Source organism: Sardina pilchardus, chromosome 7 (genome assembly GCF_963854185.1).
Source record: "Sardina pilchardus chromosome 7, fSarPil1.1, whole genome shotgun sequence".
Classification (NCBI taxonomy): Eukaryota; Metazoa; Chordata; class Actinopteri; order Clupeiformes; family Clupeidae; genus Sardina; species Sardina pilchardus.
This window is the reverse complement of record NC_085000.1, coordinates 32,070,310-32,088,079: the sequence shown is the minus strand read 5'-3', so window position 1 is coordinate 32,088,079 and position 17,770 is coordinate 32,070,310. Positions and strand designations below refer to the sequence as shown.

Below are 17,770 nucleotides of genomic sequence, written 5' to 3'. Positions count from 1 at the left end.
TTTGGCAGGTCGGTCTGTGTGACATACACTACACGTTGTCCATGCCCGGTGATCGTTGTACACGTGAGATTTACATGTTTTACAGAGCTGTTCACAATTCTTTTTCCTGGTATTTACAGTGAGGAAAATGGCTGCCCATGGGCATCCAGATGGCACTGGGGGGATAAACAGAGGGGGCCTGCTGCAAGAGGTCATGCACTTGTTACTTTTTAATGAACAAATACAAAAAAAAAAAAAGACGAGAAGTATATGATGATGTTTTTCCCTGATGGTAGTAATGAATGGGGATGCACAAAGGGGGAAGTGGGTTGTCTATGGAATGTGTCTGAGCCAGATAGGATTAATATCGGTCTCACCCTCAAAAACACTATTTGGGGTTTAACCCGGCGGCTCTTTGTTGTCTTACCTACCCCACCCAGGTTGACCCAGACAAGGAGCAAATCAGCACAGCTACAAGGCTAATCACATGCGAGAGTATTACTGTTTTTTGGTTGGCATTAAAAAACAAACAAACAAAAAAAAAAATCTATATTCCCCAGTCAAACTCTTGACGTCAGAGGCCCACATAGTCCAGGCAACAGTTGTTCAGATGGGACAGGACGGTAAGAAAATGGCTTTCTCTGTTGACCAGTATTGTATTAAGCCCTTACTGCGATGCATATGCCGTCCCCGTGTTTGATTCGCCTTGCTGCATTTAGTGTGTGCTTTCCTGAGGCAAAAAGAGATTGAACACAAGAATAAACGTCCTCTGACACGACACACCAGTCATTCTTAAATGGTAAAGAACAATATTTGAATACACTGACTTTTTTCACAGCTTAACTGCTGAAGACCGGTATATCATGATTCTGAACTCATGTAGACAGACTACATCTGTGAAAGTTTTTTTTGGCAGTGTGCCATTTCAGTGGTACAACAGGGATAGCCAAAACATAGTTATTATGAAAAAAAGTTACTAAGCTCACATGAATATGATAAATGAGAATGATGACTGCTTATTTTCCTTCCATTTTTATAAAGATATAATGATAAAAGTTTACTCTCAATTGGTATTTTCTGCATTACAGATATATCAGTGTACCAACACATCTATTTATTTTATGATAAAATAATATTCAGATTGCTATTTAATAAATTTGTGGTTACAAAAAATATGTAAATCTTTATACATCTAACGTATGGCAACATATACATAGCAGTTCAGTGTGGATTTGCATGTTGTGGGATGAACACATATAGTTACTTGGTCATGTTATTTTGACAAAGGCCCCTTCCACTCACATTTCTACTGTGAAGGTATGGTCTGAATTTGAACATTGTAAACAAGGAACAATCTGATACATCTGGACAAGCATATATCTCAAGCATACACGCATAAATCAGTCAGTTGTTTCTCTAGTCTAGAGGTTTCATCTTGAAATTTGAACTCAATGACAGGACACACTGCACACATCTCCCTCAGTCTGTCCTGTCTATGGTAAAGGCAGTGTGTGGCACACACCCATTGTATTTGCGAGGATTAGAGGTGGAACCAGCGAGTTGTCAGGCCTCTGCTTGTGAGCGCACAGTCTCTGTCTTTCTGCTCTGAAGCACTGTCTGCAGTCCACAGCCTTTCTGGGGCAGATTGGTTCATAACAATGACTGGAATGACATCTGGCAGATAAGAAGTCAAAATCTGTTGAAAAAGACATCTGGAGCAGAGCTGCCAGTGTGGATTCCAGCCATGATTCATATTGCACAAAAACTCCCATAGCCTGCAGTTTTAAGTTCAAATGCCCCAAGAAAGGTATGGACTACAGACAATGAGTGACGCTAGATCATGACCAAGTCAACATATGTGGGCATTCCTTTGTTTATGAGATTGGTTATTTTAATTGAATATTTGTCCCTTTTATATTTTATATATAGCTGTACACAATATATTATCTCCATGTATATATATATGTTTCTTACTTATATATTTCTATATTTTCCATAGTTTCCTTCATCTTCTATTATATTGTCCAATATAGCTCTTTATTCATCTATAAATCTATTTTGAGATGTAGGCCCTGTGTCACTTCATATATTTGTATACATATATATATCTATATATATATATTTGTTTTAAATAATGGAATAACAAGTGCATAATCTGGCAGCTGAATGCTGGAGTTCAGGTTACTTGCACACTGCTGACCAAAACCATACAATGGGGACCTCCATGCTACCGATAAACCCATGCGTGAAGATGCTGAACACTAAAAACCCCATTTGCCTGGGGTCCAATGTAAGGAATGTGTGAGAGGGGGTTCAATCATGCCACGAAAATCCAAAACGAAATAATAGATATTTATATATATAGAGAGAGAGAGACATTTTTTTTTCAATAGTTCAATTCCTGACATTACAAGTAGCTATTTACAAACAAGTCAATCCTTTTAACTTCATGTTTGCTTTAAAGTTATTCTTCTATTTTCCATAGATATGACACGGGTTGTGTTTTATTTGATGGTGTTTCTATTCTGTTTGAAACCAAATAGTAATCATTGCATAGAACTTTTAAAATGAAGACTTGTTCTTGACCTCCCCCTGTGTTTGATTGATTTTTTTTTTTTGTATCTTGTTTTCTGTTTGTTTTTGAATGAACAGAAACACGCATACACACGCATGTTTACAAACACACACACCCAGGCACACAAACAAACACACACACACACACACACACACACACACACTCAGTACCAACAAGAAACGTACAACGATATCAAGGTGACTGAAGTTTTTTTTTTTTTTTTCCAAAACATGCTTGATCCTAGTTTGATCGTACGAGAGACATGATCATGTCATTTGGGGCCCAATTCTGTCCACTCACCTCTCAAACCCTCTCAAGCACAGATCTGTATGAACAGACAATGCCAGAGCCCACACAAGATGGAGGACACCAGACCTGAGAGGAGGCCTCTGTCCGAATGAATCAGCAGATTACCATACAGTAGGAATCCCCCAGTTCCCAGACATGCACCCTTTTGGTGTCTGAGACTATTTCACAACAGCTTTCTAAGAGGATGGGCAATTACAACTTCTCTTTTTTGTTGGTTATCCATTCCCACAGACTACAGGAGATTCAGGGGTTTCAATACACAGTAACTCTCTGTGAATGAGGCAAGCTAGAGTATGCTCAGAAAAGCCTGGTCGGGAAATAGGAATCTTGAGGCAGTTCTATGTTCAGTGGACAGATTTGAGCCACCAGAGACAAGTGAACAGGGCATTTCAGAGTCACTGCCAGAGGTGTCACATTCCTGACCACTAGTGTAGAAACGTCACATGCTTGTGCTCTTGACTGACTGACCGTCACGCACTATTGCTTTTTTTTTTACATCTTCACAAATAATAATAAAATGAACAAAGAATAGAACTCAACATAAATAAGCAGAATGGCATTTGTAGAAATAAGGATGACTGAAAAAATAAACAATACATAATTTATATAAAGACTTAAAAAAACAAAGCATAAATCAAAATACAAAAGTATTAACATATTCTCCACCGATGACTGGCCTGACGTTACTATTACTATTATTTTTATTGATATAAGACTGGCCAGAGTGCGAAGAAACTAAGCCTTATGGTAACAACAGAATAAAAAAAATATGTCAAGTATATAAATTAATTTAAATGAATTTTAAATTAAAAGACAACTGAAAGAATTAAGGCGACGTATCTCCTCAACCAAAAGCAAATGAGGCAAACTTCATGAAGTGCAATAACATGGTGACAAAACTGTAAGAAACTCCACGACTGCAAAATAAGTTGTGGGTGTTTTGGGACCCATCCCAAGACCCGGACGTCATGGCCAGGTTTTCTTAATGGCTTTGCAATGGCTGAGAGACGAAAACCAAGGCCCTTGTGGGCTCCCACTTTTGAGCCGGTCCTCCGCTCTTCTCTCCTACGTTCCAGCCGTTTGTCTATTCATCCTCTGCTTTTTTGCCTATAGGCTCTCTCTCCCTCTTCGTGAGCTTGACTTTATTTCATAATTTTTTTTCTTCAATGTCTTATGGCCACTGTGTGTTAGACATGGTGAACAGTGTAAGGTCTTGGATATAAAGTTACATGCAGTCCAAATCCACTTTACACTTCGTTAAACACATCGCAAGAGGGACAAAAGTAAGAACGAACGAGAAGTAGTCTGCATTCAGAAATAAAACGGGTTTTTTTCCATTTTGGAATGTAGAGATAAAAACGTAGCATATAATGAAGACATTTGTGTTGTCGTGGTCAACATTTTTTTTCCGTCTCCACTTCCTTGTAAATGCTATTCCACTATTCGTCAAAAATAGAAGGTCTTATAAAGTACTGGAAAAACCAATGAAGTTCTCGTCTTCTTTGTATTCTTTTTTCTTTTTATAAACTTTCACACATGCGACGAGAGGGGAGTTTGGAGTTCTTAATCCGAGCACAGGAGTTTGGAATCAGAGACCCCCTTTTTTGGCACACTCTTACCCTGGCAGTGTTTTGAGCATGTTGTGGCCTTTCCCAAACAAGATGCCCGTGGACTCCAGACTCTGGACTTAGGTCCGAATGATGACCGCTTGAAGGATATCCCATCCTGTGGTTAGCCCTCAGGTCTCTGATGGACTCTTCCACAGCATAGAGACAGTGAGAAGGAAACAGACATCTTTCTTTTTTCTCTCTCTCTCTCTCTCTCTCTCTCTCTCTCTCTCTCTCTCTGCACCTTGCTTTCTCCTTCCTTGGAGGAAAAAAGATGGAAGAAGACACCCGCAGTATGCTCTCCTTCCTCTGCGAGTTATCCAAGGCCCTCAGGTTCCAAAGGTCAGGGGTGAGCAATCGTAGGGGAAGGCGCGGTTCTTTGGCCATGTGATCATTAGCCGGAGTACGGGCAACTGGATTGGTGGGCATCTTGCAACGATCTGAATGAGACGGAGAGAATACAGAAATATAATCGAGCATCTAAGGTTAAACTTGCAATTTCACATTTGACCACAAGATGGTGAGGGAGTTTCACGACTATAAGGGGTCACGCATCAGCCTGTGTAATATTATGCAATCAAATTGGACAGCCTCTGGCAAAGTTTTTTTTTTACATTTTGTGGTTCTTGTGAGCCAAAATGGCAAACCATGTAAAATCTGCAACATTAAAAACATCTGTTTGGTGTAATGGCTGTGCACCCGATGAACTAAATAATGCTACGCATCACATACATTTCCTTTCATATCATCATCACATATCACAAACATATCATTAACCTTTCCTCTACTCTTATGGCTTTGCAGATGAACTGTAATCTACAGCAGGTAGTACAGAACCACTTAAATATGCCTTCCGCTGGTGTTTGACTCTGACCCTGACTTCACGGTTAATCCCTTGTGTTCAATTTGATTGGATTACAGCATGACTCATCTCTAACTACCTTTTTTACTATTCCCGCGTACCCGCTGCTGCTGCGTATACGAGGGTCACTGTGACCATCCATTCTCACATAAGAGCTGTGCTGTCAGTGTGCGCTTCTTGTAACAGAGAGGAACTTGGTGAACCTCATTGAGTATGTTAAGTAAGCCTTAGAAATGTCCCAGTTATAACAGATGGAGAGTCCTATCAACACACAAGTACACACACACATGCATGCAAAGACACACTACCAACACACACACACCATATAACAAAATGAAAACACCCTACAATTTGTGGCACTATGGGTGAGTGGAACATGACAGCTTGTAGGTGTCTTCTTCAATAAATAAATGTGCCGTTTTTAGTTTATCTTGTGATCTTGTGATCTCAGGACTGATAAACTATGACAATTAGTTTACCATGGCCGCACATGTCCGATTCTCATTTGGTTGAAATGAATATTATAAAAAATAAACAACTGTTTAATGACAACTAGATACAATCTTACTAATTGTTTATAAAAATAGACCAGAGTATGAGATACAGCATGCCTCTCCTTTAGTAGGATTATGACTAGACCGCTATTGACCAATGACCACCACCCTCTGCTTCTGCCACAGACACAAAAACCTTGAGCCCCCTGGTTGCTAGTTCTGCCCGTTTGATGTAATTGAGGACATTAAGAGCGCTATAGTTCCGGTGATGCACGCCATAACAAACGATCAGTCCCTGAGAGGGAGAGCACTCACACTGCAATCAGAGGCAGGCAGGGGAGCCAGAGAATGCCATCAAGCCTCCATGATTACGGTCTGCTACACGACGCACAAAGCTCTCATCTCACAGGCACAAACAATGCTCCCCCCACCCCACCCACTCACTCACACGCACGCACGCACGCACGCACGCACGCACGCACGCACGCACGCACGCACGCACGCACGCACACACACGCACACACACACACACACACACACACACACACACACACACACAAACACACACACACACACACACACACACACACACACACACACACACACACACAAATGTGTTTCTCGTGTTCCTTTGGTGCGAATTAGCTCTTGCTTCAGGCATAAGCGATTGCTTAGTGGGGTTGTGGGGAATGTGCTGGAACAGTGCGCTCGTTGGTGTCTTTCCCTGGTCTCAGTGAGATTAGTTATGTGTGGCATTGTGGCTCTAGTACAGTAACACAACTCAATGTAGAGAGAGAGAGAGAGAGAGAGAGAGAGAGAGGGAGGGAGAGAGAGAATGAGAGAGAAAAAGAGAGAGAGACTGTGGAGGAGGAAGTGAGCTGAATATAAAATAGCAGACTTGTTCAAACAATGTGAAATTAAAAAGTTTTCTTACAGGAACAATTTGTATTCATCAAACCATGTTCCACAGACACACTCGATGTAAACTATGAGAGAATTAAATCGAGTGGTGTGTGGACCACTCAGCAGGAGGTTTTAGCAGTGCTGAGGACACTCAAAGAGCACAGCACAGCTAATACAGCTAGTTGGAGCACTAGAGATGGTCGCTACAAAATGTTCTCATAACCACAGAGCAGCACCTTCATATCATATCTGACTGTTACGGTAACAAGGTAACAATGGCTTGCTCACTTAGTATATTCTACAATCTACATTCCGTCTATACAGACTGTCTTCTCAATCATGATAATAACAATAACAAACATGGCAGACTTAATTATTCTATATCTCAGACAGTATTATTCGGCAAACGGCTGCTCTAAACCTCCCTCAGGCAGATAAAAAGAGAGAGAGAGCTGAGGGAGGATCTTTTTCGTCTCCCTGCTCCAGAAAAGGGTACCCCTGCATGTGACATTGTGGGACCGTTAACTGTCCACCAGCAGTGCAGGCTTGTCATGGTGGGCGTGAGCAGATCAGTGAGAAAAGCAGGGGGATCCCAGGGGGCTGGAAACACAATTCCACCCACATCCCATCAGGTAGTGAGGGACCAGGGCTGAACGGACTGTGTTACTGGACGAGGCTAGGCAACGGTAAGGGGTGCACCGAAGAGGGCACTGGCTGCGAATATGAACTCTTCATAAGAACACTCTATCGACCCAGCCCCATGCATTATTCAGTGGTGCAAGCAGTGCCTGATAGAAGGCTGTTTTTGAAAGCTGTGTGTGCATGCACACGTTTATGTGTGTGTGTGTGTGTGTGTATGTGTGCATGTGTTCTGTGGGATTCCTGCTTGTTTCTCAGTGTTTTTTCCCTGTATTTATGTGTGTGTAGGTAGCTGAAGAGTGGGTCGTGTGTGTGTGTGTGTGTGTGTGTGTGTGTGTGTGTGTGTTGATATGTTGATATCTGGACCATTTGCTTGTGCACTTTGGTATATTAGAGTGCATAAAACAAGTCTTGTTCCTGCTGTTTAGCACAACAACCTCTAATATTGTTTTCTGTAGCCTACATTAAGGAGACATTCAAATCATTCAAGTGTACATTATATTATTAAGAATTTACAGCCTCGTTTCTCTACTCTTAGGGTAACTTACAGTACAACCCTAAGAGCAGGGGTCATAAAACTATACTTGTTTACTGCTGAGGAGAACATGGCGTAGCACTGGAGTATTCAGCATTCTTAAATCACTGTCACTACGTCTCCATGATCAGAAATAAAACAACCAGAGCCAGCAGAGTCAGGGTTAATCAGAGGGATCATCTATCAGACCAATGCTGTCTGGAGATGCAGCTGTGGATGGCTAAAAGCACAGTTACATGCGATCACCAGATGAGTTTGGCTGTAAAACCTCCTAAGCAATAACCTGCCTGATTACCCTTTATATATATAGTGAGGCGGGGAGGTCCACACTGGCTGTGTACATCCTTGATACTCAGCTTCTAAAGTACATACAGTATTGTACATCTTAGTATACTCAAAATCCACATTCTAGTTGTACATTGCAAGCGTAGTCCAGCCCTAGGCCTGGAACTGGTAAGCGCTCACCACCTTGGATTAGGAGGCAGGCATGCTAGGAGGGAGGCTAAAATACAATAAAGGTCATTTCTTAAAGAAGAACTATGCAAGTTTGGCGATTTCTTTGCTGTTTTCTCATTTTCCCTCCTGAGCATCAATCTAAACTTTATGAATAAAGGATAGCACTCACAGTTCTTTTTTAAAGCTTTTTAAATCATCCCCCAAAAGTTTAAAAAAGAACTGTGAGTGCCATCTTTTAATGAGTTACTGAGCCCACTGTCTACCATTACATACTGTAGAGTGCATTTATACATCACACTTGATAGAATATTGGGCATGACATAACTTGTGAGCAACCGAAACAAACAGTTTTGCCGCAAGTATCCTGTCAGCAGCTTCAGGTTTTGTCCCCGGTTTGTTAGTGATGTTCCTTACTGTCTGGTCTGCCAGGGGAAGACGGTCTGGCCTCTCTGCTCCGTAGGCCTGGAGTGTGAGGAATCCTGTGCTTCCAGTCCTGGTTGGCTAAAAAAAAACATACAGCAGTCAGAGTGTACCAATCACACAGTTACTGCAAAAAACTTGTCAACTATTCTAACTTTTGTGTTTTTATTTAGCATTATTATTCGCTTTTGTTTACATAGAGCACATACGCAACATAAATAAACTTGACTTGACGAATGCCAAAAAAACTCCATATATCATTCTGCAGTTTCGGCATTAGTAAAGATTTAATGCAGTTAGCAGTTAGTATAGCACTGGTATGCAAAATAGTATGGCAAAACATTTACGTTGGGTGAAGGACAAGTGCAATGAATCATTAGGCTGCAGTGTAGTCAGAGACAGACCTTACACGCTAGTAGGCTTGGGAATCGGTTCCGGGTTCCGGTTTGGAACCGGTTCCGAACGTTCCGATCCATCGGAATCGTACAAGTCCACACGTTAACGATTCCCTTAACGATTCTGAACGTTCTGTTCTGTCATGCTCAAGCACTTAAACAACATCCATTAAATACCAGGAGTGCACTGTAGGCTATTTGACAGTTTGCAAAACGGCAGGCTTAATATCAAAACATTATTGTTATAGCTGTAGTAGCCTATTTTTTTCGTTTGGCAAAAATGACAACGTGTTGACTATAATGCTATCATGAACAGGCTTTTTAGTTAGGACTCAGCCTAGCTGAACTTACCCCACTACGTGTTTTATAAATGGCTATTCAAATTATTTTACATCAAACCTGGATTAAACTCTGAAAGAGAATATGCACGAAGTTAACTGGCTATCCGAGGGAGTTTCTGCATGGACAACTAGAAATCACGTAGAGAAGAAGGACAGAACAGCTGAACTGACTTGTGAACGTCAGCTCAGCTGGCTAGCTTTCAAGGTAGGCTACGAACATCCCAGTGCTAGCAGAGCATCAGGCTATGTCATCAATTGCCTTTAAATTAAGTGAACCGTCTATATCAGCGAGAAAAATAAACTAAAGGTTTCCCCAGTCAGGAAATTATACTTTCTAATTTGGTGCCATCAATGCAACCTGTGAGCACTCAATGTGCGTGCGTTGCTGCGCATGAAACTTCACAGTGGATAACGTGGGCTAAACGCTGTCTATGGCTAGAAGCAATGTTATTTAAAACATTTCATGGAAACTGCAGAGACTGCCTAATCCTAGTCTTTGAAAAGAATTATGGAATGCAACACACTTTATATTTTCATTGCACACGTTATAGCCTAGAGCCTCAAAACTCGTTGTCTGTTATGCTTAAGTCACGATTTATTGTAACAAAACAGCAGCAACATTTTCTTTCATTTGGACTTCAAAGATTCATTAGGCATAATACATTTACGCACATTGTTTGACAGGCTTTGTTTCACTGTATATTGACATTACAGTTGACAAAATTGTGGTAGCCTATGATGGAATTGCTGCTGCAATCGCCTTATCGAATGCAAGATGTTACATAAGGCGCACCACGTCGGCTATACGGCATATTAAATTAAATCGGTATAACTTTCTGCTGCACGGAGCTGTGTAATAAGTAAACTCAATTGCGGTTTTGTTGTTTTCAAAATCAGTATTTTTCATAGGTTCAACTTAATGCTTATTCGGCTACACACAACAAATGAACGCTTTTCATGATCCCATGCAGAGACGAATTGAAAACACTGGTTGAATCATTGAGATCAGAAATGGCCCTGCCATTGCAGCCCACCAATTTTTGAGCGTTTTTGATGAGTAGGCCTACAATTTTACTCAATTTGACCTAAAATGTAAACCATGACGTGTTGTTTCAGCTACTCTTTTAGAACACACGACTAAGTGTGATTAGGCTACAATACGAAGCTTTGTTTTAGAAATGTTTACTTTTTAGAAATATAAAAGCATTCAATACATTCAAAGCCAACAACTCTCAAAGCCATACTGTAAATGTTCTGTAGATGGTACAGGAATCGATATGGGAATCGATAAGGAATCGCATCGATAAGCAGACTCGATAATGGCATCGATATCGATAATATCTTAACGATGCCCATCCTTACACGCTAGTGTCATATTGAAAGACTACCAATGGTATAGGCCTAGCATTGCAAGCCCTACAGTATGTGCTAAATTAGGCCCCACAAAATGGTGTCATATTTCATGGATATCATGATAGGCTATATCACTTTACATGATATATCACATCCTGTGTTATAGAACACCAAATACTAATAGCCTTTGCCTCATTGCATTCTTTCAATAAAGATACCCTAAGAAGGACTGAACATGCAAATCTCTCAGTGAAATGGTACTTTCTTGTTCCATTCATATTCATGATTAGTGTCAAATTAATTCCAGTGCATTACTTTATTATAAAGTACAGGATAAAATATTTAAAAAGTGCAGTCTCAAAAATTTTCATATAACTATTCTTTCACACAAGCTTGGAGGAGCAAATAATATCAGAGTTTTGGTTGATTTGACCATCAGCAACTTCAAAACAGGCACCTTACTTTGGAAATATAACAGCAATAATATTTCAAAGGAGTGCTTAACAGCAAAAAATCGAGACGGGAGTAACTCAATATTAGGCACCTCCGATATGTGTAGTGTTCTAAAGACGTCAAATCACCAAAATGATAGCGAAGGAGCCATAAGTGAATACTCATGGATGGCTGTAAAGTGCTTTCATAGCATACTCAGGGCTTTCATTATAGGCTACACATAAACATGACAACATACTATAGAACCCTTGAGCTTGCTCCTTTCTAAGTCAACTCAATGGCGATGCAGCATTTGTGTGCACCTCCAACCGCATGGCACACCTGGTTACACCCAACCTGGACGCCCACCGGAACGCCCACAAATGCCCATACTGTGTGTTTGTGTGAATGAATTCAATCCACAGAGAGTTGATCCTCACCAGTGCACTCAGACGTCCTCTCTCCCTCTCTATCTCACACATTCTCTTTCACACTTGCTTAAATTAAAACGTAGAAGGGGAACTTCAGTGGTTTTTCTAGTACAAAGCCTTCTTCTCCAAAACTCCATTTTAATCCTGAGAACAAACAAACAAACAAACAAACAAACAAACAAGGAAGTCATTTGAGATACAGAGAAGCAACCAGAAATATGCACATGCATGCCTGTACACACACACACACACACACACACACACACACACACACACACACACACACACACACACACACACACACAAACACACACACACACACACAAACAGTAAGGCAAGAACACACCTGAAAAAACACCAGCCCACACACACACCCACTCCATTACCCCCCAGAAATTATCCAGAAGGCTTTTAAAGTAACTTGGCCTCCTACAGAAAAAGCATTCTAGAATTATATAAAAAAAATCAATCATGTTACTTAGTAGCTCCCCAGCAGTGCTGTGTTGTTTAGAGGTACATTTAACACACCACACGTGTGGGCAGTGAACGAAGGTGCACTCTTCCCAGAGGCAATTCCCATGATGCGCAAACCACAGATTTAATCACCGGGTTTAACAGTGAATTAAACTTTTGACAGGAATCCTTTTCAGCCTTCCATTATCTTGTATGGTTCATATCTCATTTATACCACTTCACAGATGCTTGTGTTTCCTCTGAAATACTTGCCTCTGTAGACGCACTTCAGAAGAAGGAAGTGAATTTCTTGCCAAATCCAGAGATGGCTGTTGGATATGAATGGGTTCATGGGAAAAAGAAATGAAGAGAAGACATGAGTGGCACGCAATAAGAAACATATGATTGACACATTCAAACAGAGAGAGAGAGAGAGAGAGAGAGAGGAGAAAATATAACCAGATATTCTTTAGAACATTCTATTTCCAACATGCCAAGGTTAATTACCATATCATTTCAGAACATTAACAAGGCAATTCTGCCATTCAAAACTCAGCAACTCAGCATCTTCAGCATAAACTAGTTTACTCCACTCACAATCTACCACATAGCACCTGATTGCTAAACAGCTACTGTGCTCTGTAATGTCTATGTAACGTGTGATGAATTGAGCATTTGAAGGTTCATGTGTGCTAGGTTTCCTTTCCTCACCCTCGCCCAGCTTTCCGGCCTGCTCAGCGGCTCCTCCTAATGGCAGGACCTTAGACAGCAAGCTCTCTCCCTCTGCACCAGGCTGACCTGCAGCTGCGCTGCCTATGCCACCTGCCTTCGACCCAATGCCACCGATACCACCCATGCCACCAATGCCAGCCTTGGACCCTGAGCAGGAAGAGGAGCAGATACAAGATAGATTAGTCAGGAAATTATGATAGCAGGCATGCATTGTACATTCAACACAACTCCAACATAGAACTGAATTGATGGCGGCTTCTTTTGCTATTTTTAATGTCGATTTACTCGAGGATGTGGATTTCAAATGCATGAGTTATCTCTCTCTCTCTCTAGGCCTCAGCAATCTCTTCAAGTCTATAGCAATCTTTATGTTGTAGAATTGCCATCGATCACTTATTATTTCCGAAAAAATACTATTTTTGAAATCCTTCAGGATGCAAAGTATGTTGCAGTTAAATAAAATGTATTATTATTATTATTATTATTATCATCATGAAAATGCTGATAAAACATATTAACATATTAGCTGTAAAACGTGTGTGTGTGGGGGGGACCTTCTGCTCCTTTGACTGATGCTTGTCTTATGCCAGTGTTGCATACAGTAGCATACTGTGAAACACTTCAAACTATGGTTTAAAAATGGAAATGTGCAGCCATCTAAACTGGTCGAGCATGAGACTATGCCAGGAGCTAATTAGTTTTCCATAAAGCTCTCAAGTGTCGTCGGCTCGATCCTTACCATTCCACTGCAGTGTGTCAAATGTGCAAATGTGGCGATTATGCCAGCCATTACTGCCAGCTAGAATAGAGCTAAAAATATGCCTTATGAATTGTGGGAGATCATGATTGCAGCATCATCACACTTACGGACATTATAAGCACGCGTGCATTCACACACACACACACGCACACACAGACAAACACACAGACACACACACGCAGACACACACATTCTCTCTCTCCTTATCATACACACATATTCACATTGACATCCCCACACACACATGCACAGATGTACACGCACACACAAACACTTGAGGGATCAGTGATGTAGCAATGAACTGCTTCCATGCATTTCCTGGTTGCAGATTATTCGCTGTCTCTCAAGTGAATTTTCTGACTCTAATCCCCAGATTAAACAGGAAAGCCCTGATACCTTACGCAATCCCATCCAAGGGAAAGCACTGTACTGAGTGTCCATGTGTGTGCGTGTGTGTGTGTGTGTAGGAGAGGCAGAGACTGAGAAAGTATGAAATCTTCCACGTTGCAGAACAGTAAAATGTGTTCTGTTCAAGTGGAAGCAATGTTAGTTGAAATGATTGTTGGTGGTAGTGTGTGTGCATGTGTGTGTGTGTGTGTGTGTGTGTGTGTGTGTGTGTGTGTGTGTGTGTGTGTGTGTGTGTGTGTAGGTGTGTGTGTGTGTGTGTGTGTGTGTGTGTGTGTGTGTGTGTGTGTGTGTGTGTGTGTGTCTGTGAGAGAGGTTGGTGTATACACAGAGGAGACTTGCCTATCCCCGTGAGTGGTGGCTGAGCGGCTTTGGCTGGCTGGGCTGTCGCAGCTTTTGCTCCAATCGCGGTGGTCGATGCAGGTTTGGGTTCAGCCTACAAAAACACAAGAGGAAGATTGAGACATAGCATACTCAATAGTTTTGAATAAAATTGGTAAGACAAATACGGTCAGTGGTACAGTTAGATATACTGTAAGTACTTTAGTATCCATTACAAAACAGTAAATAAAAGTGCCTTAAAATATCTGACTTATACTGACATTTATGACTAGGAAAACAATGCAGCTTTCATTCGGATTAAAAGGTGCCATAGGCACTATGCAGTGTGGAGAGAAGACATTAATCACAGACCTAGTATTGAGTACTGGCAATGAGACAGGTGAAAACCTTTACTTAGAGTCAACAGAGGATCGTGTTCATTTTCTGAAGGGCGACTGGGAGTGTGCAATCTCACTAAGTTCCATTTGCCGTCTGCAGTGCCTCAGAGGGGAATCAGACAAGGGTCGTTTGACATGTGGCCTCCTGCCACATGATCGTATATCCACATCTAGGATTCAGTGTGCCGCTTAGGGGAAGGCAATAAGTCCTATTGATTCCCCCTTTTCATTCAGCAGTTGCAGATCAATGCATCTAATCACTGGCTCTATTCAAACTAAGCTGTGCCGCAGTTTAAAGGAATCATGAATCATCAGCTGCATGCCACAGAACTTATTTCCTCATTGTTTCCAATTAATTTTTATCAAGTTTTTCTTTCCTCGTGGTCCAAATGAAGACAATTAATTTCGCTATGACTGGAAATAATGACTCCAGACTCCAATACCTGACAATGTATTAATACAGTGCAGTACTGTAGTGCACAGCCATACAGTTAATCTACCGACATGGACACAACATTTTACCGAATTAAAAAAAAAACGAATTGTGATTAGATTGGCTGTGGCAAGCAGCTCTGGCACAGTCTCTCTCTCTCTCTCTCTCCCTCTTTCTTTCTTTCTTTCCCTCTGTCTCTCTCTCTCTCTCTCTCTCTCTCTCCCACACACAAAGTATGAATTCAGGGGAAAAGCAGTTACACTGCACTATCTGAGAACGATTGGCTAATAGCAATGAAGGAGATAAGCCTTGCTAACAGGATCTCTCGCAAATTTGAATAAACAGAAAAAAGCCACACTCTGGGTCTTATCGGAGAATGTCTATGTGTGTCTGTTTGTGTGTATCTGTTTGGGTGTGTGCATTTCTGTGTGTGCATATCTGTGAGTGTGTGTGTGTGTGTGTGTGTGTGTGTGTGTGTGTGTGTGTGTGTGTGTGTGTCAATGACTGCGCATCAATGTGTGTGTGAGTCTTTAAGTGTGTATAACAGAAAGAAAATGGACAGGAAATGGAAGAACAGATTTTTATCAAATTTGAAGACGAGCAATTTTAGAGAAATACAGTGTCTGGGAGATGGGCTCAGAGGAATGAGGGCAATTGTGGTGAACAGATTGAGGTCATATGACACTGATCTGAAACAACAGAGTCAAGGTGCAGGAAACAGAGGCTAGCCTAGCCTAGCACAGTGTGTTTCCTAAACATGTTATGTTCATAACCAAAAAAAGAATCACTGAAACTAACTAATTTCTAAATGATTTGGTTTAGTTTTTGCTTTGCAAATACATTTCTAAATGTTAAGAACCATTTACTTGCCCTTGTGCAATTACATCAGTGTTATAGTAGAGAGGGTCAAACCTATTAAATACATCTACAGTCAAGAGTCACATACTGAGGTTTCAGAAATATACATATTGAAGGTTTAACACTCTGTAAAGTGCCTTGAGACATGTATAATGTTTTGGCGCTCTATAAATAAAATTGAATTGAATTGAATTGAATTGAATATTCTTATGTCTTTCATGGAAATGGCAGGGGAAATAATGATCTAAAAGAGGCAAAAACAACGCTCATCTGGTAACTGAGGTGCTGGAGTTTAAAATCAAAGATAAAAATAAGTAATAATAATAATAATATATTTTATTTATAATGCACTTTACATCAGAGATCTCAAAGTGCTACAGGTTAAAAACAAAAATGGAAAGTAAAAATGGAAAATCTGCATACTCAGATCTGTGCAATAGTTTTTAAAAAAAAAATCTAATCATTGCACAGATCTGAGTGTGTGGATATACAGTAAGGAGAGCAGAAGTTCTGGAGATGTGTGAGAGGTGACTCACCATAGCAGCAGGTGTCTGTGCTGCTCCTGCCCCCGGGCCCATCGGACCCATCTGCCCCATCTGCCCCATTTGGCCCATTTGGCCCATTTGGCCCGGCTTGGCCTGGAGCTGCTGCTGCTGGGTTTGCTGCTGCTGCGCTGCAACGCCTCCCGCAGGCAGCTGCTGACCCGGCCTGGCCGCCGACGTCTGGGGCTGCTGCTGAAGCTGCGCCCGCTGGCCCTGCTGCCCGTCCGGCGGCAGCGCCGACCCAGGCTGCCTACCTTGCCCCGCGGGCCCTCCCGGCGTCCTGGACCCGGACGACCCGGGCTGCCTGGAGGACGGCTGGCCCTGGAGATCCTGCTGCTGCTTCCTGCTGGAGGACCCCTGGTGGTGGGAGGACTGCCGGCTGGAGCGCTGGCCCGAGTGGTGGTGTCCCGAGGGGTCGCGGGCGTAGTCGGCGGAGTGGTAGCTCTGGGAGCGCGAGTCGCCCCTCTTGCCCGAAGACGAGGACACGGAGCGGGAGTCGTGGCGCACGGACGGGTCCTTGGAGGAGCGCGAAGACCGAGAGGACCGCTGTTCGTCGCCGTGGCGAGACGACGAGTGGCGGCTCGAGCTCCCGGTGCCGTGGTGGCGGTGCTCCCGAGACGCGGAGTGGGAGCGCGTTTGGCCGTACTCGTCCTGCGGCCACAGGTCCTCCTCCGGCGGCTCGTCGTAGTCGTGGTAAGTGTGTTTGACGTGGCTCCGCCTCCCCGAGGAGTGGCCACTGCTGCCATAGTGACGGGAGCCACGGACGTCGCGCGGCTTCTCGAACCAGTCCGTTTCCTCCTGGCCCAAGTGGTAGGCTTTAGAAACCAAAAGCAGATCACAGTCAATCTCCAGATCCGTTGGTGACAAAGGCATGCTGCCTGAGGCCATGCAAAATCAAAGGACAGAGAGAAAAAAAGAAACAGAAAAAAAGAGACCAAACTTAAAGACCATGCATGCCAAACAGACAAACACAGAGAAAATAACAAACAGAAATATAAAATCATAGAAATACAACATACAACACAAATACATATCACATCACAATTGATTTCACATATACAACATTCATATTCAGTTGACACATAAACATTCAAAACACAAACACCAAATATGAACAGTCAATGAAATGAAAAATGA

At 42.1% G+C, this 17,770-nt stretch overlaps 1 protein-coding gene and 1 long non-coding RNA gene across 2 annotated transcripts in view; both read right to left on the bottom strand.

The window, feature by feature from the left end:
• Positions 1-4,687: 4,687 nt before the first annotated feature.
• LOC134087974 (uncharacterized) lies at positions 4,688-11,830 on the bottom strand. The gene is made up of 3 exons (XR_009939869.1): positions 11,741-11,830; positions 8,774-8,860; positions 4,688-4,910 (listed from the first exon to the last, which is right to left on the bottom strand). It is a non-coding gene; the product is annotated as an uncharacterized LOC134087974 (long non-coding RNA).
• A 379-nt stretch (positions 11,831-12,209) lies between these two features.
• Positions 12,210-17,770, bottom strand: part of bsna (bassoon presynaptic cytomatrix protein a) — an 84,504-nt gene continuing 78,943 nt past the window's right edge. The window contains exons 12-15 of the mRNA XM_062542055.1: positions 16,628-17,448; positions 14,424-14,517; positions 12,896-13,063; positions 12,210-12,229 (exon numbers count right to left, since the gene is read on the bottom strand). Coding sequence (XP_062398039.1) covers positions 12,210-12,229; positions 12,896-13,063; positions 14,424-14,517; positions 16,628-17,448 — 1,103 coding nt within the window. The remainder of the gene's footprint in view (positions 12,230-12,895; positions 13,064-14,423; positions 14,518-16,627; positions 17,449-17,770) is intronic.